This window comes from Lactuca saligna, chromosome 5 (assembly GCF_052625555.1).
Source record: "Lactuca saligna cultivar CGN05327 chromosome 5, ASM5262555v1, whole genome shotgun sequence".
Lineage (NCBI taxonomy): Eukaryota > Viridiplantae > Streptophyta > Magnoliopsida > Asterales > Asteraceae > Lactuca > Lactuca saligna.
The window spans coordinates 169,777,656-169,802,664 of record NC_136421.1 but is presented as its reverse complement, the minus strand read 5'-3'; the positions used below and the strand labels follow the sequence as shown (position 1 = coordinate 169,802,664).

At 34.5% G+C, this 25,009-nt stretch overlaps 1 protein-coding gene and 1 long non-coding RNA gene across 6 annotated transcripts; one reads left to right on the top strand and one right to left on the bottom strand.

The window, feature by feature from the left end:
* Positions 1-6,905: 6,905 nt before the first annotated feature.
* On the top strand, positions 6,906-10,610 carry LOC144997616 (uncharacterized). The gene is made up of 2 exons (XR_013659869.1): positions 6,906-7,571; positions 7,800-10,610. It is a non-coding gene; the product is annotated as an uncharacterized LOC144997616 (long non-coding RNA).
* A 1,843-nt stretch (positions 10,611-12,453) lies between these two features.
* Positions 12,454-17,319, bottom strand: LOC144997295 (integrator complex subunit). 5 transcript variants are annotated; one of them, XM_078957163.1, is made up of 12 exons: positions 17,173-17,318; positions 16,985-17,072; positions 16,699-16,760; positions 16,238-16,570; positions 15,941-16,155; positions 14,433-14,913; positions 14,197-14,289; positions 14,008-14,099; positions 13,802-13,919; positions 13,539-13,624; positions 13,152-13,203; positions 12,454-13,024 (listed from the first exon to the last, which is right to left on the bottom strand). In XM_078957163.1, the coding sequence occupies exons 3-12, from the start codon at positions 16,705-16,707 to the stop codon at positions 12,530-12,532; spliced, it is 1,974 nt and encodes a 657-aa protein (XP_078813289.1). In that variant the 5' UTR covers positions 16,708-16,760; positions 16,985-17,072; positions 17,173-17,318; the 3' UTR covers positions 12,454-12,529. The 5 variants fall into 5 exon arrangements, with proteins under 5 accessions (XP_078813289.1, XP_078813288.1, XP_078813290.1 ...); XM_078957162.1 differs by having other exon boundaries at positions 16,985-17,045; XM_078957164.1 differs by having other exon boundaries at positions 16,985-17,027.
* Between the last annotated feature and the right edge of the window lie 7,690 nt (positions 17,320-25,009).

The following is a 25,009-nucleotide window of genomic DNA, read 5'->3' as shown; positions in this document are numbered from 1 at the left end:
AAACTACATGGTGCCCTCACATGTTACAATCACCTATTCGATGTGCCGGTAAACCACACACGCTCCACCGAACTATGACAAACATTGAGTCACCCTTTTCTACCTTTGCTTAGAACCATTTAGTGTGCCGGTAAACCACACACGCTCCACTAACGTCTTCGCAAGGGCACAAAGTGTAATTTCATGGAATTGCATCAATTCACTTTTGCCTAAGTAACTAAGATTGGGAATTTGCGAAACATTTAGTTACTTTGTATTTCATTATACTTATAATGGAAGGTTTCGTCCTATCCTACCCGTTCGGCTAACGACTCTCCACTAGTCAAGAGTGCGGTGGGTAAGAGTGGATACCCATTCAATCGCCATTTTATAGGCAATTTCCTTAAACACCCCTTATAGACCAGCTTCGTGAATGAGGCCTACTAACGGTAAGACTGACTTTTACTTATACATATATAATGTTAGACTTTTAATGTTATATATAGTATAGGGTGTACTTTATACTTTTAAAATACTATATGGTTAACTTTAACAATTACACTTTTAATTCAATTAAATGGTTAACCTAAACTTTTATGGATTTATTAAACCTCCTTTAATTATACTCCTTAATTAATTAATAAAACCATAAGGGTGTGATTTGAACTTTTCAAAACATTACTAGAGTTTTAGAATTCAACATTTCTAATTAAACTTTTAATCAACTTTTAAATTCCAAAACTTGAGGGCAAGTTTTGAAACATTTCAAAACATTAGGGTTTTAACTATTTAAATTTCAAAACAACAAAACTTTTGGGGTTCAAATTTAAACTATAAAACCTAAAGGGATAAATTGAAACTATTTCACAAGATAATTCAAATCTAAATTACAATTAATCAAACTTTATCTAATAAAACAAGTGATTATCTAAATTTTGACAATTATCTTCTATTTAGGTAAGGATAATCACATAATAATGAAAAAAATTCGGATTTTATCACAAAAACATGTTTATGGTAATTATCCAAAGGCAAAACAGGAAGAAAATCGCGAATCTGAGCTGTCAGACCCTTTGACTCGTCGAGTCTGGACCTGGACTCGTCGAGTACAGCTGACTCGGCAAGTTCACCAAGTGACTCGGCGAGTCAAACATTCAGAAACTCAAAAAAATCGATTTTCAGTGCTTATTTCGATCAAATATGCATCAATACAATTGAAACCAATCTAGGCTTTGATACCACTGTTGGGTTTTGGTCATAAGACATCCTATGTGCTCATACAAACCCTAATGCTTGGATCTAGGTTTCTCTATTGTACATGCTTTGAATCCAAGACTATAAACCCTAATTCTAGCATACAAGTAATCATATTAACATGAGAATAAGTTTATAGTGTTACCTTGATTGTTATGTAGCAATAACAATCCCAAATCTCCTTGTATTGACTTTGGAAGGCTTAGAGTCACAAGTGTCACTCCTCTAATGGCTCACAAACACCATAAGCAAGTGGAGAAGGTATAAGGAGAGAGGTGAGAGGTTAGAATTCGTATCTAGGACCTCTTGGGAAGGGATACACGAATTCATGGCCCTAGGGGTGTTTATATAGGTGTAGAGATAGGGTTTCAGTCATTATCCTTATCTAGTTGATTATCCATTAAGCAACCAATAAGATAATCCTTGAATCCTTATCATACTCGAATTCTAAGGGATTTACACCTCAAATTCGTTCACCATATATATAAGATAATCCTTACCTTATTTTGTAACTATCACATAATTACAATTCAGCCCCTCTAGTTTAATTAATTACATTTGATCACAAAACTAATTCTTAATTAATTATTGACCAATATTAATTAAACAAATATGATTTCTCCTTTAATAATTATTCCTATAACATATTAATAAATCATATTATCCTTTCTCTCTTTATTCATTTCTCCAATCAAGTTGCTTTGGTGAAGGCAATCCAAAAGGACCATGCACCATCGGGTCAAGTACATACCAAAATAGTTATGGACTTAGACACTAATCCAACATTACCATGGGCCATAAACTCCAATGTGAGGCCCTACATCCCTTATATTCAACCCTATATTGTTTAACACCTCAATACAAGTGTTTCCTAGCCCTAAGGATGTTCAATTACAAGATTAGTTGTTATAAACACTAATTAGATACATATATGTGTCATTATATGCTAAATAGGATCCTTGTGTGCTCAAGTCTTCACTTGACGCTTAGCATCCTACACCGAACATTCATTCGTATCACTCACTGCAGGTGAGTTCATACCCCTTAACTTATCTTTTATATGATTTTAAACTCTTTTAGGGGGGGGGGGGGTGTGACAACTCGAAGTTTGCCCCATCCCCATAACCCGTTTCCGCCCATAAAATTCGTCTCTTTCGAATTGTTTCCGTTTAAGTTTTAAATTAAGTCATTATTTTTGAGACTTCTATTATGACTTAATTGGTATCCAAACATGTTAGAAACTCATGAAAACACCCCAAACAATTACTTAGAAAATTTTTAGTTTCGACCATATCGGGTTACAACAACTTAATCGGGTGCGACCAAAAGCATCGTATAACGTCGGTATCGGGTAGGATTCCACCGTGTCCTAAACTTGGAACATATTTAAAGTGGTTTAAGCTTCCATTTGAAGCTTTTACTCTCTCTCACTACTCTCTCTCTCTCTAACCTCTCTTCTCAAACCAAATCTAAGGTCCAAAAACATCAAATTTAAGCTCCAAATCACCAAGGTAACTTCCCTAACTCTTAGTATAGCATCTTAGACCTTCAAATCCGAGTTCAAACAATCATCTAGGACCATTTTCATGTGTTTACAGCCCTGGAACATGATTGGGTCGTAAACACACATATGATGGGTTTTTGAGCTTTTAAACCCTTCCAATCGACCTTTGGAGCTTAGATATGGCTATATGACTTAATGTAATGGAATCAGAACACTTTGAATTAAATTTTGGGGAGTAAATATGATTTTAATGCCCAAGAACATGCTTGGGCCGTAAACTCATCTTCATGGAGAGTAAACTCATATTTGAGTGTTTAAAAGCCACTTAAACACACCAATAGCCTTGGATAAAATTCTAGAATCAACCACAATCGATTTAGGGACCTTAAACTTGTTGAAAACCATCCCTTGGAGAGTTCACGGCCGTAAACCCCCCTAGAATGGGTTCCTGGGCCGTAAACTCATAAACACAAGTCAAATGATGCCCTAAATTCCATTCAAGGCTTGTAAAATGAGTTTAAATCACATATGATTGTCCTAGCACCACCAAAACACATAAGGAATGAGTTTCGGGGAGTTTACGACCGCAAACTCCTATTTTACTGCCGTAAACTCTATTAAATGGTCCATTTGTAAGTTTAATCCATTCCTATGCCCTAGATTTGATCCTAGCTAATTTTCTCAAGTCATATAAGGCCATTTAGCACCATAAAACCCTCACCCATGAGTTCAGGGCCGTGAACTCATGTGGAGTTGGTCTTAGGGCCGAAAACTCCATAAGGAGTTTACTCTCGAAGAGTAAACACATTATCCAAGTCATATACGACCTTAGATATCACCCAAGTCACTCCAAACACTTGATTTGAAGTGTTTTCGCGTCTTGGAGTGTATAATCGTATCTAATTAGTGATTTAAAATCTAATTAGATACATTTGTAAATCATTTCACATTAAATAGAAACCTCACGCGTTATCAAGCCCCGAATCGACATTTAGCATCCAATCTGACACGTTTCTCGACCGGTGAGTTCATACCCTTACCCTTTTTTAATGTTTTTCAATGTTTTCAGGGGGGAATACAAGCAAAAGTACAAGAATATCTTGTACTTAAATTCATTATTTCGTTTGAATGTTTTCATAATCCATAAACTTTTAAGAATTGAAAGCATATTAACAAACTGTTTGACTTGCAGAGTTGTTTTTCAAACCAAATTTCAATTCTTATTATATAGTGTTATACTTTATACTTCGCAATTGATCGTTCACACATTTACTGTTTGAAATCATAGAACTTTGTATTGTCCTTAATAAAACACCCCCTAGATACGAGTGTGGAGGACATGTATCATTAGAACTTAGTCAGGTCCTAGTTAGTACTCCCCTTAGATACGAGAGTAAAGAACCAATAAAACTGGGTTTTCCGTATTAATATATTCAGTTTTAAATTCATGAATCTTAAGATTGGAGACACGTCCTTTGCAACACTTCCCCTAGACACGAAAGTGGAGGACTATCTCTGTAACCAGAATCTCCGGAAAAGGGAGAGCGTGACTTGAGTGTATAGATCTATATAGGACTGACTATCCCGCACCTGGCTGCTAGCTACAGCTGAACCGTAAGGTTCAAGGGTGACAAAAGTCATAGAAGATATTGGCCCCGTCTTGAGTCATATCTAGTCTGTAGTATGGTTATGGAACTCACAATCAATATTATGATAACTTTATACTTATTTATTAGTGTTATATATGTGTTAAAACTAATGTACATTAAAGGTAACCAAACTTTCATGAAACTTCACACACACACACACACACACACTTTAAGTATGGTAGATACTTGTACGTTACTTTCAAATTCGATAACACTTCACAAACATTTTAGGAAAATATAGGATTTTCCTGGGATAACAATTGTACATAACAAAAACCGTGTAACATAACAGATAACTAAACATTTCATTTAAGAAAATATGGGATTTTCTTGAGTCGTAACTTTTTCAAAAACCGAAAGGAACTCGTACATTTTCATAACACAAAACCGCTTATGAACTCACCAGCTTTATGCTGATTTTTAAAATGCTTGTATTCTCAGGTCCGCATTAGACAGGTACCCAACGACTCTTTTGACGAAGACGGAGTGCGATGAAGACACATCTTACTTTTGTCTATATATATATATATATATATATATATATATATATATATATATATATATATATATATATATATATATATATATATATGTGTGTGTATCATCACTTGTACAACTTTACTTTTGAACAAATGTAAATTTAAATATGTAATGTAATGGTTGTTTACTTTGCTTATTATGTGCATTGGATTCGATACTCAACGTGGAGTCCTCCCTGAAAATGTTTTCGCCTTCGGTTTTCGGGGCGTGACAGATTAGTATTAGAGCCCTTGTTTATAGTGAATAAAGTATACCAAACCTTACATGGTATAAAACTATAAACACTAAGGGGCCTAAGTGCTCTGAAATAAAAGTATACTTCAAGGTATAAGTATTTTCAAAAGTATACAAGTATACCTAACCGTCGAGATCCGTAACTACAAGTAGAACAAAACATAAGTAAATGGGTGTTGTACGATGCGGTTAAACCTGGGCAGTTATGTAGTCGTGTCTAGGATCAATATAGCCTGGCCAACTATATTCATTCGAGACACGACCAACATGTACCTTGGAGTGACTGTGGTGTGCGGCATGCCTAAAACTTACCCTAATACCTCAAACATCGAACCATGGTCACAGCGAATCACGAAATACTATGGGAGTATTTCTCGAGTCAAATCCGTTATAGAAATCCTTATCCCAGCATTACTCCTCAATCATTCCTTTAGCGATAATTTATCTGATTTGATAACTCTTTCCTGCTTTATCGCTTATTCGGAATATATATCTTTCATATCTCTTGATTCAATTCGGAGGACTTATCATCCTATCTCTCCTGATCTTATTAGATCAAGATGCCTCCAAGAAAGAGACCCAACTCAAAGACCAACAAACCTCCGCCACCACCTTCTCCTCAAATCGATCTGGTAACACTTCAGGCAGCTGTTACTGCCGCAGTGACAGCCGCCATGTCACAAAGGAACCCCAGTAGTTCAGGAGGTGGTCCCCAACCCCAAAACCAGGACGGTAGCCAAGGAAACCGAAAGGAGGGTTCTTATAAAGATTTCATGAACGCGAAACCGACGTGCTTTGATGGCACTGGAGGTGTCATTTCCCTCACCTGATGGTTCGAGAAAATCGATTCTATCTTTGAAATTTGTGTATGCTTAGAATCTGATAAGGTGAACTTCGCCGCCTGCACCTTCATCGACAAAGCCCTGACTTGGTGGAACGGCCGAGTCAAATCCCTAACTTTACCTGTAGCCAATGCCCTGGGTTGGGAAGCCATAAAGGAACTTCTGCTGGCTGAGTATTGCCCTCGGGGAGAAATGCAGAAATTAGAGAACGAACTCTGGAACTTGAAGATGAAAGGTTCCCGAGTACTATGTATAAATAATTCTGTGTAGATATAATTCCTTTAAGGACCTCCTCTTCAGTCATATATGCAGCTAGACTGAAGTTTTGATTGAACACACACAAATATATATATATATATATATATATATATATATATATATATATATATTAATTACTCAAGTGTGTTAAAAGACGTGAATGCCCTTGTCATTAAAGAAAATTACCACTCAGCAGCAGCCTGTAGCATGCCATCGGAGACCACTCTAGAGCCAGAAAGAAGAGTACCGAGGCCAATGCTGTAGAGATTTAGTAATTATTAGAAGTAATTTAAAAATACTCTAGGCCAATGCAGAATTGAGTGGTGGACCAGTCATGCCGAAGGCTCGGGATAGATTCAGATAGACTGTAGGCCCAGTAAGGCGGACCAGTCAGGCCGATGGCCCAGTATGCATCTTGATTGATTGATTGTTATTGATATGGTTTCTGTCTGCTCGGTATTGGTATTTTGGGGGTAGCTCACTAAGCTCTCGAGCTTATAGTTTTCAGGTTTATTGTTTCAGGTACTTCAGGAGATCGAGGGAAGGCGAAGGCGTGACCGTACCGCTCCTCATCCTTATGATCTATTTTGGGACACTCTGATGATAAATGATTTGGAAATGTTTTGTAAAAACAATTACTGTAGGGTTTCAAAGCACTCCATGGATGATGGCAATGGGCCCCTTTGACTAATTCTAGGTCAAAAGCCCAAGACTTGTCTTTTCCCTATAAATAGTCATGTATTATTCACAATTAGGGTTAAGAGAGTGAGGCAAAATGTAGCCGCCACCGTGTGAGGTTTCTTGTAGAGTTAGATTCTTATTTCTTAAGTGTAATTTGTTCCTCACAATTCAATAAATCGAGTGATCATTCGGCATGATCTTCATATTTGTGTTTGTTCTTATTTTCCGCATCTTTATTCATCAAATCTCAATTAGGGTTTTAATCCCAACAAGTGGTATCAGAGCGGGTCTTTGAAGATCTATTGATTTTTGAAGTATCGGTTCTTGATTTGGTGATTTTCTGCACATATATTGAAGATTATTGGTGTTTTGGTGGTATGGAATCAAAATTCTATTCAAGTTACTGTTCATGGAAATTTATGTTGTTCATCTACTGTTCATCTGGTATTATTTCAATCTGATTCGTTCTTCTGTTCATATTGGATCTGTTTGCTCACTTAATCCAAAAATCAATCGATTTTAGTTATTTGTTTTGACCTAATTGGATCCATGCGTATATTTTTTTGTGTCCCAAAATCTTGGCCATTCCACTGTTCATGATCCACATATCCAATCTTATCTCAAGCTCCTGTAAGTGTCACTTGCAAATTTAATTCATTCAGTATTCGATTCTAAATCTACAATTGATGATTTTTTGTTAATCGTCTTTGGTTAATGGTTTCAACGTGTAAACATAAACTCTCAAGAATCGATTTTTGTTTGTCTTAATCCAAGATCTTGTTTTTCATCAATTTTCTCATTCCTGTTCTTATCGTCAATTTGATTTCATGGTTATTAATTTGATTCATGTCAAACTAGGAAATCGATGATGATCCTTGAGTGAAATCGATATTTGGAGAATCGATTTTATGTTTGTTGAATGCAAATCTTTAAAGTCATGTGATGAACTGTTAACGAACGGATGAACAACGATGTGTCAATTTGGACGGTCAAAATTGAAAAGACAAAAATCAAAAACATCTAAAATCTGGATGATGTAATCATTGTGGAAGTATTCAGTGTTTCTGTTCACAATCACTTGTTAGTTTACCAATCACAATTTGGTAATTACATTCGGAATTCCCTTAACGTCCTGTTCGCATTGCCAAGTAGATCTCTTAACAGGCGCTTAATACAACCATAAAGAATGATGTTGAATTCGCAACCTTACCTGTGAACGAATGAAATCAAGAATACAAATTATGTAGTGTGATAATCATATGAAGATTGGATGGACAGAACTCAGTTTGCTTTTTTAATAGTCAAAATCAGAAAAGTCAAAATTGGAATTTGAGAACGGTGTTCTCATCTGTGAATGTGATTGGAAAGCAGTTGGGTTTTGTTTATGAATGCAAAACGATGTTGAAGATTCAATTGGCTTCTCCAAATTTCAAATCAACTGTTTCACAATTTGATGCTTCGCAGTTCTTATTTTTCACAGTGTAATGAGTCTTGGAATCGGGCATGTATCTGGCAGTGATGTTCAGGGCATTGGAATCGTGATTGGGATTCTGGGTACTTCAAATCGTCAATTTGGGTTGGAAGGTTTTGCTGCTAACAATATTGGATTCGAATATCCATCCTGTGAATGAAATCGGGACTAAACTGGAAGAACACATGTCAAACAAAAAGTCAAAATTTGACTGTGATTCGCATCAGGGTCATGAATGACTAATTTGGAATGAATGTCCTTACCTGCGAATGGAATCGTTCTCATCTGGTATGTTCGTTGATCAAATTTGTGAATGGATCATCCTGCGAAAGTTCATGATGTCAGTGAAACGAGCCTGTGCTTGAAATGTTGGGGCTTAAATCGAATGTATGGTTATACCTTAAAGTCAAAAATTGGAACTGAATGGAACCAAAAGCTGGGTTTATTTCGGTTTAAGTATGAAATTAAAGTGAATCTGCAATTCGCTTTCGGTCGTTATTAGCTTTCTGTACTTGATCAATTGAATCAGAGCGAGAAATAAAGAACCTACAACTGGTTTTAAAGCGAACCTGTGATTCGGTTTAGCTATAGTTTCCCTTTTGTTCTCATCATGATGCTCGAACCGAACGTGGTTTCGGTTTTGAATCAATGAACATGGACCGAAGTTCGTTTGTTTGCCCTAGAACGAAACATCAGAAAAGCGAACCTGTGCTCGGACCGAACATGATTTCGGTTCAATGAACCTGGAACAAACTTTCGGTCGCATCAGGGTGCTCGGAACGAAAGGCGTTGATTGAAATATTGTTTGTGGGTTCGTATGCGTAACTTCACCATTCTAGACTTCCAGTAGCTTTGTTCGTTCATTCAATCAAATAAACCGGGAAGAAGATAAACATGTTACATTATTAGTCCCTGAAACTTTGGCGAATTAACTCCTTTGGTCCCTATGCGTTTCATGCCTAGGCACTTTTGGACCAATTCCAGATTTTGTTACAAATAAAGGGGTTTATTGATGCATGATTACAATTCCAGCCCCTGGGTTTTTGGAAAGTGACAATTTCGGCCCGTTTTTCGAAAAAGTTTACAATTTTAAGGGTCGGTGAACAGTTTTGGATTTTTTAATGCACATATTTTTTCGTGAACAGAAAAATAAAGATTCCATCAAGTCTTGGCGGTTCGGAAAGTCGTTTTTCGTGATAACGTCAAATTTTCACGATTTTTTCGGATTTTATACTTCATTGTGTATATCTTTTTGTCGCGGGGGAGCTTAGTAAATTTTTATCCATTCAAGATCATTCTCATGACCATTTGAAGGCTTTATAATCATGTTTTTGATTATAAATCGAGGGAGAATTTGGTATGGCCATTCGAAATTGGATTGGTGACTTTTCAAAGTTGAAGATTTTTGATAAAGCTTATGGTAGAATTATGAAGGTAGCTTTTACAGCGGAAGTTCTTCATCGAGCTCTGCAAAAGCTTTTACAGAGAAGTATCATTTACAGCGGAAGTTCTTTATTGAGCTCTGCTAAGGACTTGTTATATCTCCGACTTCTTGTATTTTCTCGATCAAGTGGCGTTACGAATCATAAAGTTTGGGTTGTTACATGATATTTTTTGATGGCTTATATCATTAGCTTATTTGAAGATCATTGTGACTTGGAGGGGGAGCTCTTCAAAGACAAGAAGTGATTCGGTTTCTTTGTTCTGAAATGGGTTTTTATGGCGGGTTTGGTTTTCATGAAGATTCTTTGGGATTACATTCGAAAATGAAGTTTAAAGACATTACTTCAGTGCCTGATTTATATATCCTAGAGCCCGTGTTTGAAGACTATTGAAGAATCAAGATTCGTGGATTGCTTCATATATTCCTCGTTGCAGATCTTTTTATTTGCTAGATGCTTGTTTTGGAAGTTAAAGCATTGTCATCCATTCCATACTTTGAGGGGGAGATTGTAGGGTTTCAAAGCACTCCATGGATGATGGCAATGGGCCCCTTTGACTAATTCTAGGTCAAAAGCCCAAGACTTGTCTTTTCCCTATAAATAGTCATGTATTATTCACAATTAGGGTTAAGAGAGTGAGGCAAAATGTAGCCGCCACGTTGTGAGGTTTCTTGTAGAGTTCGATTCTTATTTCTTAAGTGTAATTTGTTCCTCACAATTCAATAAATCGAGTGATCATTCGACATGATCTTCATATTTGTGTTTGTTCTTATTTTCCGCATCTTTATTCATCAAATCTCAATTAGGGTTTTAATCCCAATAATTACTATTTGTCTCTTTTGTTAAAATTAAAAGTTTAAATTTGGCGTAAATTTGATGGATGTTACACGTTTGATTTAGATTATTACATGGGTTTGTTTTTCTATTTTGATTTGATTCGGTTTGTTTTTAACTTTGGTTTTGTTTCATTTGATTTGATGGTGATGGATGGTGGCTGGCTGGAGGTGGTACGGTGTTGGATGGCTGGAGAAGAGAACCAGATACTATGGATGGTCGCCGACAAAGATAATCGGTGCTTGTATGGGTTGGGAGGTGGTTGTCAATTAATTTGATAGGGAGATAAAGGGTAGGTGTGACACCCATTAATATTTTTATAATAATACAAATAATTTAAAAATAATGAAAATAAATATAAAGGGCATTATAGTCATTTTCTATCAGGCTGAGACTTAGACCGTAACAAATTAAAAGGTAGGGACGGTCCGAGTGAAAAAAAGAAAAGAAAAACTTAAGGACCAAACTAGTAGTTTTATCCAAACCATAATGACGATTTCAGTAATTTGTTCTTCTTTTTTAATTTATATAATAAAACTTTTGAAAAAGAGAAATACCAAGGGTAAATCCGTCATTTTAAAAAGTTTTAATACTTTTTAACCAAACTCGCAACAAAATCAAACTTTTAGACCACCCTTGCGAGTCCAAACATGTTTGGACCAAACTTGCTGGTTTTAACATACCAGAGAGACTACTCTTGCAATCTTTTTTTAGATTGATAAATGACTTCATTTAACTCCAATAAAAATGTGTTCTAAGGGAAATTGAGTAATCTAACACATATAAATAGCACTTTTAAAAATAATAACCATTTTTTTTAAAGTTTTTGAAAAATAATCGTTTTCTTCGAAATGCCTAATTATGAAGTATTTTTCATATTCCGGAGGGTTTTTTTTTTAATTTTTTTTAATTTTCTACTTATATCGAAAATGTCTATTTTTAAGTGTTTAGTATTACATTTTTTCAATAAAATGTCTTATTTTAAGTATAATTTCGTATAGAGTGTAAATCAACTATGTTTGTTTAACATTTTGTTAGATTTAAGTAAAAATGATTTTTTTTCTCAAAATTTCGGAATTGTTATTAGGATTTCAAACTTGGTTCTTGGGTTTTTTTTTTTTTTTCCTGAAATCCAAAATTTTTGTTCGGAATCCGGAATGTAACCCCAAAAGGTACTTTTTTGTTAGAAAAAAATGTTTTTTCTTGATCCGGAATACCCCATTCCAGACGAAATGGTTATTTTGCCAAAAATATTTTTTTTGGTTATTTTTTTAGAATACACACTAAAATATGGTTAGATTTTTTAATTTCCAAATATAAAATCATTAGAATTTTAAGTGTCTTGTATAAGATAACTCCTCTATGCAAGAGAAAACAGCAGTCTGATTACTACAAGCAACAAACATTTAAGCGATTAAATTGATAAATATGACTTTTACCTATTTCGTCCTATAAGCTTAAAAAAACTGTGGGAAATAGAAAAATGTTTTTAAAAACAGTTTTTTTCTACAAAAAATAAAGTTACTAAAAAGTCACTCCTGACTTTTGAATTTGAAATGTGCTTCTAACTTCTTCACCTAAAATGACTATAAACTCATTCAAATATTTTTTTTAAAAAGGGGTTTATCCATAAATTATTGCTTCTTGCTACTTCTTCACCTAGAATGAGCATAAACTTATTTAGATAAAAAAAAAATTAAAAAGGGTTTATCGATAAATTATAGCTTCTTGCTAATCCTTTTGGAAACTCTTTTTTGTCACCACATAAACTAATAAGCATTTTTATCAAAAAAAAATTGTTTATCGAGTCATATAAGCAATCTCCTAAGAGCGAGTTTCTATTAAATACCATTTAGAAGGCTATGGACCACATCAGAAATGAGTAACCCAAAACTCTCATCCCCACTACTAATAACAACACTTGTTTCTTTCACTTGTATAAAACCCTTCTTAGGCTCAACCACATTCACCACATTTGATCCACACTCAATTGACCCTTTTACCCCAATCTTCTCCAATTCCACCATTAAACTATCCAAATCAACCTTACCCCAATGCACCAATGGCCCGATCTCGGTTTCCAAACCCTTCACCTCTTTTCCCCCAACTAAATATTGTTTCCCGTTTTCCAAATAGAGCTCACCTCTTAATCTTGACATGCTCAACTCCTCATTTTTCAACTTTGAGAAAGTGAGTTGTGAGGCTAAGTTTGTTGCGATATTTAGCTCGGAAAGATTCTTGGAATTTGGGAGGCGGAGTGTTTCGAATTCCGTGTAGAATAAACATGGCAATGATTCGCTCAAAGGTTCAAACAACTGTTTTGTGTAATCCGGGAGCTGTTTGTTCATAAAAAAAAAAATCGAAAATATCATTAGATAAACACACATTGAGCATATCGATAAAGAAAGTAAAAGCATGTTGTTGTTTCCTCCAATTTGTCTGAAAAGAAAAAGAAATTGTTACCAAAAGTTGTTTTGGGTGTAGCATTTTCAGCAATTGTGGAACCTTCTCCAACCTACAACAAGCTCATGTTACAATCATCCATGCAATGAGAAATAGATAATTCTCTACAACTTTAGAGAAAAAAAAAAAAAAAAATTAGTGTGTATGAATGAAACTGATAGTTGATTTGATACATGGCTGGCTGTATTGTATTTGTTGGGTAGGTGATTAAAAACTCATGGTTTTATAATAAAGGGTTAAATGTTTGTTTATGATGTTTCACCTTTTTTCTCGGTTTATACAATAAAGTAATTTCAAGATCTGAGGAAAAAGTGTTTTATGTTTTATTATATCAGAACAATTAAAAGCAAAAATATTTTTTTAAGGAAAAAGTGGCGTATGACTTACTTTATGCCAGAATAAAAGGAGCATTCCAAAACCTTCATTGCTATAGGCTTGAAAGGGGAGAGTGCTAGATCTGTGTCAATTCCTTCCTGAAAATAGTAAGTAAATTATGTACGTTAAGCCGTTAAGGTGTTGTTTCTTTTTTGATTTAATGAACTTGATGAGATTAGGGTTTTTTTTTTTTTTAATGAAGACTTAAAAAAAATAAACAATTTTTTATGAAGACTAAAGTCAAAGAATGGAAGAAAATCGAAGAAGAAATGAACCTCAAGAACTAACAGGGAATTTAGATCCCCATGCCAACGTTGAAGTAAATGTACAACGGGTCCCACCCTCAAACTCCAGTGAGGACAAACCACTATGCATGGCTCCTGCCACATCATTCTATATAGATATAAAAAACATCACGTAATGTCTCAAAGTAAATGATTTTTTTCTTTTTTTGACACCATGATAATAATTAGCATCTTACAATAATTCATGTGAATCAAGTGTTGGAAATATGTGGATCTTTTTCTCCTTTATCAGCTCTTCATGACCAAAAACCGGCTTCCCAGAGTACATCTGAAGGACCAGTGGGGTAAATAGTAAAGAGTAAATACAAACAAGGATGAGGAGGGCATTTACGTCTTTTGGGTCGAGTATTATTATTATTTATTACCTTGTCTTGTCGATGGTTGCATAGCCATTCTGGTAAAATATTTGTGTATGCCAGTAATTCTTCTGCTACACTAGAGATGATAAATATAGGAACCTACAAAATACAATTACAATAACAATTACAAACACATAACATCTTACTATCAATATTTTAATATAAGATAGATACTTCAATAAATTGGTTGCATTTTATAATAAGAGATAAAATAAATAAATAAATAAAACAAAATAAAATACCTTGATATCAGATGAGTCAATATGCGAAGCAAACAACTCCAAAAGCTGCAAAACAATTCCAAGCCTACCAATGGGAATTAAAACAGAACCACCGGAATTTACAGAATCCATAGAACATGAGCATATGAAGCTCAATTTCTCCATTTCTTCTGAGCTTTCATCAGAATTCAACAAGAAATCATCAGCATTGAATTCTAGAGTATTTGCATTGTCACTACCAAGAGTTGAAGCAAAATCAGAATATATAAGAGCATCGCTTCCTATGAGAGAATGGAAATCAAAATCCATTGCAACCCTAGATGAGAAAATAGAGCTTGAAATATATGAAATATTTCTTTTTGGACTTTTAATACTCCAATTACATGCGCCTATTTCTAATCCAGAGCTAAAAGCCTTCATGATCAATGTGCCATTATAGCAAGCTTCTTCTGCGTATTTAAGAGTCTCAACATTCTGCAAACAGTGCTTCACATCAGCTGCACTGAGAAGAATCTTATGTTATTTCCTTCAACACAGATATCTATAAATTGCAAGAAACAGAAATGTACTTTATTTGTCACACATAGTATCAATACACTTACATTTCTTTATCCATAATATCAAAATACTTGCAATCTTTTATCAATAATAGCAATAGCAATGTAGTTACAAGTAACATATATTAGTTATAATAACAACAGATAATGACTTGAAAAGGTAACGAACTTTCAACTTTGTTCATATTTAGTCACTCAATTTTTTTTTTCATGCTTGGTTTACGCCTAAATTGTTTGAAATTGTTCACATTTTACCCTTATGACAACTTACAACCGGTCATAAGGGTAAAATATGAACAATTTCAAATAATTCAGGGGTAAATCAAACACGAAAAAAAAGTTCAGTGACTAAATATGAACAAAGTTGAAAGTTCGTTACCTTTTCAAGTCATTATCCCTAATAACAATCTACATACATGGTAGTAGCAATATGTAGTAAAATAAAGTAGAGTAAATTACACGAATGGACCCTATGGTTTAGGGTAATTTATGCGTTTGGTCCCTAAATTATATTTTTAACTCAGAAGGTCCCTACTATTTGTTTTTGTTACGCGTTTGGTCCCTACTATTTGTTTTTGTTACGCGTTTGGTCCCTGTCTTACATAAAAAGACTATTATTTAAATAGGGAAAAATGATGGGTAGGTGTGTTTATTTACATAAAAAGACATCGACCAAGTGCATAACAAAAACAAAGAGTAAGGAACTTCTGAGTTAAAAAAATAAGTTAGGGACCAAATGCGCAAATTACCCTAAACCATAGGGACCATTCATGTAATTTACTCAATAAAGTACAATGTCCATATTGGTAGCAAAATGTAAGTACGTTGCTATTATAGGTAAAATGTGAAGTACATTGATATTATATGTAAAAACTTGCAAGTTGCTATTATGTGTAAAAAAAACTAACTGTAAATATTTGTAGGGAGAGTAAAATACATTGCTATTTCCCACAAATTTTGCAGTGTTATTACCTGTATAATGGCATCCAACTCCCAAGCTGGGTCCCATCCTTACCAAGAACTATCTCTTTGAGTGAAGGTGGAAGAGCTTCAAGCTCTTCCCAATTCAACAACTGAAGGAAGTTACTTTCATGAGGTCCATATAATTGCTTAAATTCCATATGCATAGCAACAAGATCCTTCATCATAAACTCACTAAGCCTTGTTGCTGCTTCAGTTGCATATATCTAGTTATAATAACCAACAAAAAAAACATAAACATCAATAAGGGGAAAAAACAAAGAAAGAAAGAAATAGAGTCATATATACCTTAGCAGAAAAACCTTTGGTGCGAGTAAGAAATGGCAACCCTAGCATTCCCATTGGACTTGATATCAATACAACATCAATCAGAGAAACATTCCATAGGTGAACTCCCTCAATAGTTTTATAGTAAGGTTCTAAAGGTATTAAATTGTTACTATCAAGCAGCTTCTTTGAAGATGGAGTAATGAATGTCTGTTCATATAAACTAGTAGATACAGGGGAGAAGATTGTTATTGTAGAGAGGTCAAGAGGGCAATCAAATAAGATGTGGAAACCAGATAAGTTCAACATGTAGCATGGTGGAAGATTGTAACCCTTATTTTGGCTCAAACATGTCTGCACATACAAAAAAGAGCTACACAGTTATAGCATTATACATAGAAATAGAGTACAAATAAGTGGAATTATGTTGCTATTCATTGCACATATACAGAGAGAAGGAGAGAGAAAACGAAGAATCATACAAGCTTCATTGGGTATGAATGAGACTTGTATCAATCAGGATACAGAACTGTTCAGGTCCACCCTGCAAAGACGAACAATCAAAATCATAATGTGCATAATCAGTTCAACCTTCATAGCAGAAAAATAAGTCTATGCTTACTAGTGTGACTGTGTGAGACTCTGTGTCGAATCATATGTCGAACAATTCTTAGCACATATATATATTAGAAAAATAAAGAAAGAGAACGAGAAGAAGACAATTCCAACAAATAATAGAGGATCTTTAACAAGAGCAAGTATATTTACCTTCCTAAAAATTCAAGAGCCTCTTCGTTAAGATTACAGAGATCTGTACAGAGCTGGATTGCTGTTAAAAGAACCCCATGATGCTTTTCTTTAAGTAAGGAAACAACGGGGTTGACAAAACGAATGGGAACTGAAGCAATTGGACATATTTGAACTAAACGAAGTTGAAAACCAAATACTAAACGAACCTAAATGTCGTTTCCGATTCGTGAACGAACAACGAGGCTGAAGTCGTGAACGAACGACGAGGCTGAGAGGCTGAACTGAAGTCGTGAACGGTGAATCGTGATTTTGTGATTCCGAATTTCCGATTCGTGAAGGAGAGATGAGATTAGGTTTTAATGTTTTATGAATGGTTTAATTAAAAAAATTAAATATGAAAACTTAATAACTTAAAAAATTTGAATTTATGAGAAAAATGTAAAAAAATTTGAATGTATTGAATACATTACATATATATTCTCTTTCTAATAAATATTTTACATATATATCACCTTACACATTAAATGTGGAATTTTAAGTTAATAAAATGAAAAATACAATAAAATGACAAGTGAAAAATAGAAAATTTAAAAATTCTAGAAGATGTAATGTGTCCAAATAAATGAGAAGATAATATGTGGCAAAAAAACCTTCATTTATTATAGTAGATCATCCAACTTGAGAATGCTAGTTGTGCGTTGGAATCGGTTTTTAGCAGCTCAAAATTGTTTACAAGCCCAAAATTGTTTTTATTATAATTTGAACCATATAATATATATATATATATATATATATATATATATATATATATATATATATAAATAATATATTTATAAAATATAAAAATTTTAAAATAGTATATATAACAAGCTAAAGGAAATTCAGTAACTCAATACTAAGAACAAAGTGACAAGAAGCAAACACCTACCATGAGATTGAGTAGAAAATTTGATATTTTTGGGTCCATGATTCATCTACTATAATAAATGAAGGTTTTTTTGCCACATGTCCTCTTCTCATTCATTTGGACACATGGCATTTTTTTAGATTTTTTAAATTTTCTATTTTCCACTTGTCATTTTATTGTATTTTTCATTTTATTAAATTAAAATTCCACATTTAATGTAAGGTAATATATATGTAAAGTATTTATTAGAAAGATATAATAAAATGAAATTTTAATTTAATAAAATGAAAAATACAATAAAATGACAAGTGGAAAATAGAAAATTTAAAAAATCTAAAAAAATGCCATGTGTCCAAATGAATGAGAAGAGGACATGTGGCAAAAAAACCTTCATTTATTATAGTAGATTAAAGTCTCATTAATTTTAATAATTCAAATTTTTCTCATTTTTCTTATAAATTCAAAATTTTCAAATTGTTAAAATTTTATATTTGTTTTTTTAATTAAACCCATGTAATACATGGGTCTCACACGTAGTCAAATATAATTACATAATTAACACAAATGTGGTGATAATAAATTTGCTAACACCAACTAAAATTGTGGGAAATAATTCGTACACAACAGTTTTTTATCATACATAACAATTCATGCATTATATAGTTGTACAATACAACATTTTAAAGCATCAATTGTTGTGTATAAAGAAAAATTATTGTGTACAGATCAGTTCCCTAAAATTATCAATTATTTTTCGATCTCATGATTTCATTTCAATACTCTCACTCATATTTCTATGTAGTGAAATTAAACAACATTAAGTTCGATGGTTTTATTAAATATATTTATGTTGATTTTAAGTGTGATAATGAAATCACACACTCATGCTCAAATGATTTCCCAACTTCTCTCAAAGTCAATAGTTGTAAATAATTACAAAATGAAATTCAAATTAACATCTAACACTTATTATTGGCTAGATAACATACGTTTAATTAATTAATCGAATTTCATAAAATAATTTGAAATTAAGCACATATTTAAACATCAAATAATTACCACATAATTTTGTATCAACTAACATAACATATTAAAATCATCACAAAACGCAAGTCAACTAAACCCCAAACAATAAAATTACTCCATTGATAATTAATTAAATAAAAAATAAATTCATTGAAGTTGTGTTCTAATCAAATAACAAGTAAATTTCAAGAAGAGTTAATAACTCAAAACAACTAGGAAGTGAACCTCGAGTCGATCATTTTCTTATTAGCACAATGTACTTTAAATTTGTGCCATTTTACCAAGGTAAAATCTATAAAAAAAATTATACAAAATGAACAATATATATGAATTGAACTCACATTGCCAAGCTATCTATCAACTTTGGACTTGATGCAAAGAACCCACTACCCAAAGGAGCAAAAGGAACAATCCCAATTCCCAATTCTCTATAGTAAAGGAAATAAACAGTTAGATAAATTGCATTGCAAAGGTTCTTGATTTCAGATGAATGTTATTAAGAAAAAGTTCATGGCTTACCTACAAGTAGGAATGATTTCGTCTTTTGCATCTCTGGTTTCATCTAAAATCTTAAAATCAACATCTGTAATACACATAATAACTAAAACATGCCGATCATATATCCAGAAATTAGTATTGTAACTTAAAAAATAACTCACCATTGGAGACACAACGTGTATGTTTTAACCTTTTTTTTAGACTTAAGACCAAAATCATCAATGCCAAATACGGAAATTTACCACTCTTCCATACAAAGATGCGAAGCTTTAATGTAGAGTTAACCAAAAACTTGATCCATCTCAATCTCACATAATCAAAATCAGTACTCAGGAGATTAAGAAGTCTCATGGGATTTTTAAAAAACTTGTAGAAAGATGTGAAATTGTCAAAAAAATGTCACACTCCAAAACTGGAGCGGCAGAAACGTTCGGGGGTGGAGAACGTCATGTCAAGTATCACGAGATATGTATATGGTAAGCAAGTAATAAACAACCATTTCATTTCAAAAGAAAGTGTTTACAAAGTGTGTTCACAAAACATAGAATTCATACACAAATAACAAAATAAGACTTGAAGCTGAAATGCTTCATCTTCTAAATCCCCAGCACAAGCACCTGTCTAATAGTCTCCTTAGAATACAAGCTATTTGAAAGAGTTGATCAGCAATTAAGCTGGTGAGTTCATAAGATTTTAGTGATGTGAGTGAGCTATAAAATGTTGTTGAAAATGTATATGTAAAAGTGATGTAAGTTGTAAAATGTTGTTTTGAAAAGTTCGCCTGTTCCTCTAGAAAATCCTATATTTCCTACTTTAATGGAAGTTAAGTAAAATGACACTACAAGCCTTTCTATGCGTACTAAGTGGGTACAAGTTATATATATACTTAGAGTAAACAAACAATCAATTGTGCGCATCTGCCCTAAACTCACAACCCAACGGGGAACAGTAAGTAAGGCAGATAGCAAACATTCCATTGGTTGTTAGATCGTTGTCATATATAACCTTGGTGTATTCACTTGTTACTCATGGAGTTATTTGTAATGGTTCCTTTATATCTAATAAAGAGTTCTTTTAAGAAAACCTATATTTCTTATAGTAAAATAATGACTACAGTGATTACTTTTATAATAGCTTTGTTTATACTGTTATATATAATCTGATATCGGGTAGATAGTTAATTGGGGGAATCTGCCCTAAGCCCACAATCCAACGAGAACAGGACGTCGTGGGAAAACACACATTTAACTAGCTATCGGATATTAGTTCTATATATAAACATGGTGTATAAACTAAGGTATTATAGAGTTAACGCACTTAAAGTCTTTTAAACTGTACTGCTTAATAAAATGGATTAAGCCCTTTCTGGGAAATCTCTAGTTTTGTCTATCCAAAAACACTGACTTTGATAAGTAAGTTTTGTACTAGAAAAACTGTGCTTTGACTCTGTGTTATAACCTGATCCATACTTGGTACCCTTATGATGACTTAATGTATACTAAGCATAAATATATATAGATTTGGGTAGATAATAGATTGTGGGAACTCAGTTCAAGACCCCAATCCAACGAGAACAGGCAATGAGGCGGAAAACACACATCCTATTAGCTGTCGGAATCTATTAGCATATATATATATATATATATATATATATATATATATATATATATATCCTATAGTGTATACATTAAGGAATCATAAGATTAGCATTATGGTCCTAACTTTTGAAAGTAGCCTTCTACCAAGACTCGATTGTTTGAAAGCAATCTTCTACCAAGACTCTACTGTTATGAAAGCAATCTTCTACCAAGACTCTACTATTATGAAAGCAGTCTTCTACCAAGACGCTACTGTTCCTTTGTCAACTAAAAAGTACATTCTCCCTAGTTTATAACCTATCTCGAATAGAGAATAACCTTCGAGTGTTACCGACACTTTATGAAAGTAATGGGAGAAATAAGTACCCTAATGTCGTTTATAATGACATACGGAGGTACTAACAACCTAAAAACATATGTGTGTTTTATTACGGTCATAATGTGAAAGCTGGAACCCCTACAAACCGCTCTCGTGTATGGAGATTGAGGGAACCATACGCGACCCGAGCAAATCCATGCAAGCCGTGTATTTCACATTAAAGATTGATCATGTCTGCGTGTTATCATGCTATAGCAAATTACTTGTTTGTTATGTTTGTTCTGGTATTGTTTGATTCTCTTCACTGTTTGTTTTGTTTTGTTCTGTTCTGTGTGTGCTTCATTGTACTATAAGTAATAAATACATTCTCTTAAACTATACCTATAATAGCTTACTAATGCTCTAACTGGACTGTTACTGAAAAGACTCATTTATCTACAAAGTTATGCTTATACTTTAAAAATGGAGTTTTGTATAACTATAAAGTAACATAACCTTTAAAAGAGTTTTGAAATGTTTTAACAACTTATAAATAACATAAGTAACATTTTGAAAGATGTTTATAACAAACATTTACACAATTATCATTGTGTTCAACTTGTATTTCCCCCCTTAAAACAATTAAAATAGTTAAAAGATTCATTACGGGGTATGAACTCACCTGATGTGGGTGATTCAAACCGGTATGCGCGTACGGATGAGAAGTTCCACGAATGTAGTCCCGAGACACGGTAAGTCCTAGATGATATCTAAGGACACATATTAACATGAATATAGTGTTTATAAACAACTATATGAAAGATAATACCTTCCGGGACTAGGAAACACCTTGGCTAGGTGTTGGATCGGAATCACATGTGATTCAACAAAGGGAAGTGAAATGGCACTAAATGGTGTTTACGGTTTTGTAACTCACTCTACTTGAGTTTACGGTGGTAAACCCATGAGTTTACGGCCATAAACTCATGGTACCTTGACCATGTGGTGGTTTGAAGTCCTAGTAGTCCTTTTGAAGCCTCCTAACTTCAAGTTTTAGCCTTAGGGAGTGATTAGGGCAACATATCACCCCTTTATAGGGTTTACGGTTTTTAGACCATATGGCTTTGAGTTTACGGTAGTAAACTCAAATGGTTTATGGTCAAATGAAGTTTTCAAGTCCTAAACACTTCTAGGTAAAGGTTTAGGCTAGTTTCTAAGCTTAAGGAATGAGTTTGGGGCATCAAAACATGTCTAAGAGTTGTTTACGGTTTTCGGAGATCCCCAAACCGTAAACACATATATATGGGACATTTTTGTGGTTTTCATGTGCTAAACATATCCAAGGAAGGTTCCATGTTTGCTCCTAGGGTTTGACAAGAGTTTAAGGCACTTTGGCACACTTTTAGCAACCTTTATAGTGTTTACGGTCCAAGGAGATTCTTGGACCGTAAACACCTTATCCATGTGGTATTTGGGTGTTTACTTGAGGCTCTTATGGTTTAAACATGCTAGTGGTTGTTTCTATGCTTGTTTCAAAGGTTTAAAGGGATAAAGGGCACATTTAAGCCACACTTTGAGTGTTCACGGTCCAAGAAGATCTTGGGTCGTGAACACCTTGTTCTTGGGGGATTTTGATGATTTCTTGATGTTTAACACTTGATCTTATCATAAAAGGGTTAGAAACACTTACTAGTTGAAGATCTTGAAGAAAAACGGGATGCTACTTAAGAGAGAAATGGCTTTAGTCTTTGGAATTGTGAAAAAGTGTTTAAAATAACTAAGTCCCACTTATATAGTCTTTTGGGTTTACGGTCCTAATAAAATTTTGGACCGTAAACTCAAAACTCTTGAAGTTTTGGGCATGTTTTGCTACATAGTACACCCTAGGGTATCCACTCTCCTGATATTTCTTGAAGCACTAACTTTAAAACACTTAACCTTATTCCAAAAGTTTGAAAGTTAGCAGAAATAGAATTGACTTCTATTGAAGTGGTTGGTTTCTCTGAATGGAAATTTTTGGGTTGTCACATCATCCCCCCATTAGAATGAATTTCGTCCCAAAATTAACTCTCTTAGCATTACTACTGGGGTTGCGCTCTTGTGATTTGCAGAATACGCACTCGTAGACCTGGCAACTTTGCCCTAGTGCTCTTGATAGGATTCATACTTGGTCCATCTATCATTACCTCATTTACACAAGCCGTATATAATTAGGATTAGTAGGACTGTCGGATGTGCGACTCCGCCCCAGGTCCACAACTCAACGGAGAACAGGAGATCGGGCGGAAACACACATACTAGATCTGCGTAATCATACTCATATACCACCATCGCGTATACACTAAATAATAATAGGCGGGCGGTATTCGTCCTTAGCCTCTGTGTTAGAACTTGGTCTGCTGGACGAGTGGTATGTCGTGACTGTCTGCGGACGTCTGACGATAAGGCTCCGGAGGACAAAGTACTCCTCGCACGAGTACTTCGGGGTTTTAGAATGTGAAAGATACAATTTAGGTTTTGGTCGGACCTTCGATACGAATGACGAAAGTTTCGAGAACTTGCCGATCAAGGCGATAGAAACATATGAACTCAGTATGGTGAGGACCACGCCAACTCATGACGAAAGGAAAGCAACTGACTCTATACTAAACAAAGTTTCGGTCAAATGAAAGAAACGTCTGATATGCGACAATGTACCCTGGTATGGTTTGTACTGTACTCCTAGTATGTTCAACAATGTACTCCTTATAACTGTTCTCTTGTTTCCTGTTTTCTACTTGAAGTTAACACTCCTATGTATCGTACCGCTATGTGCACATACATACAAATAAAAGTGCTTTATTAACTAAAGGGATACTTTTATACCATAATCCCCCGTGGTACCACTACTATCGCCCGTCATATACCAGCTGCGCATTTTTAAGATGTGCCAGATGGTCGACTGAGTATCTCTGCCTCAAATCCTCAACCAATTAAGGAACGAGGACCCAAGCGGAGTCACTCACTCTAAGTCTGCAACATCTTAGTTGCGCACAACCCTTATGTATATGGTGAGCCATCATAGCTTCTCTGAGGGATCTTTTTAGTTCTCTTGAATACTGTGACCTATTTCAACATGTGAGTTGTTATTGTTACTTTTAAGTGTCATCCCCAATTTTAATCTTATATGAATATAAATTAATTTTAAAAGTAATTACTATTTTGAAAACATACCACTACTTGTCGACGAATCCAGGGTAGATTCTCCTGCGGTGATCATCAGAATACGTCCATCCGCGCCTGAGTTTTTGATTATCGGGTAGTCCCTCTGAATGTGTCCAGTCTCACCACAGCCATAGCAGGCTTGGTTTTCTTCAGTTCCGAGGACTTAGGAGATTGGTTGAGCTGGCGCCCTGCAGTAACGGACTGTGTGTCCCTTTCTGTGGCAGTTTAAACACTGCATTTCCCGGCACACTCCAGTGTGGTGAAAGTTGCATTTTCCACACTTCAGAAGTTTTCCAACATACGACTGGCAGGTGCTGAAATAGTAGGCGTCGTTGCGGCGTACATAGTACTCGCTTGTTGCTCTTGCGGGGTGTCTTGTGGTGTTTGTTTCTTCTTCCTCTTGTTCCATGACTTCTGATTATAGTCCTCTTCCCTCGATGACTTGGGAATAGGAACTTTTACGCTGTGGCAGACTCCATGATCGATGAGTCGCTGAGCCAAGCGTTTAGCAC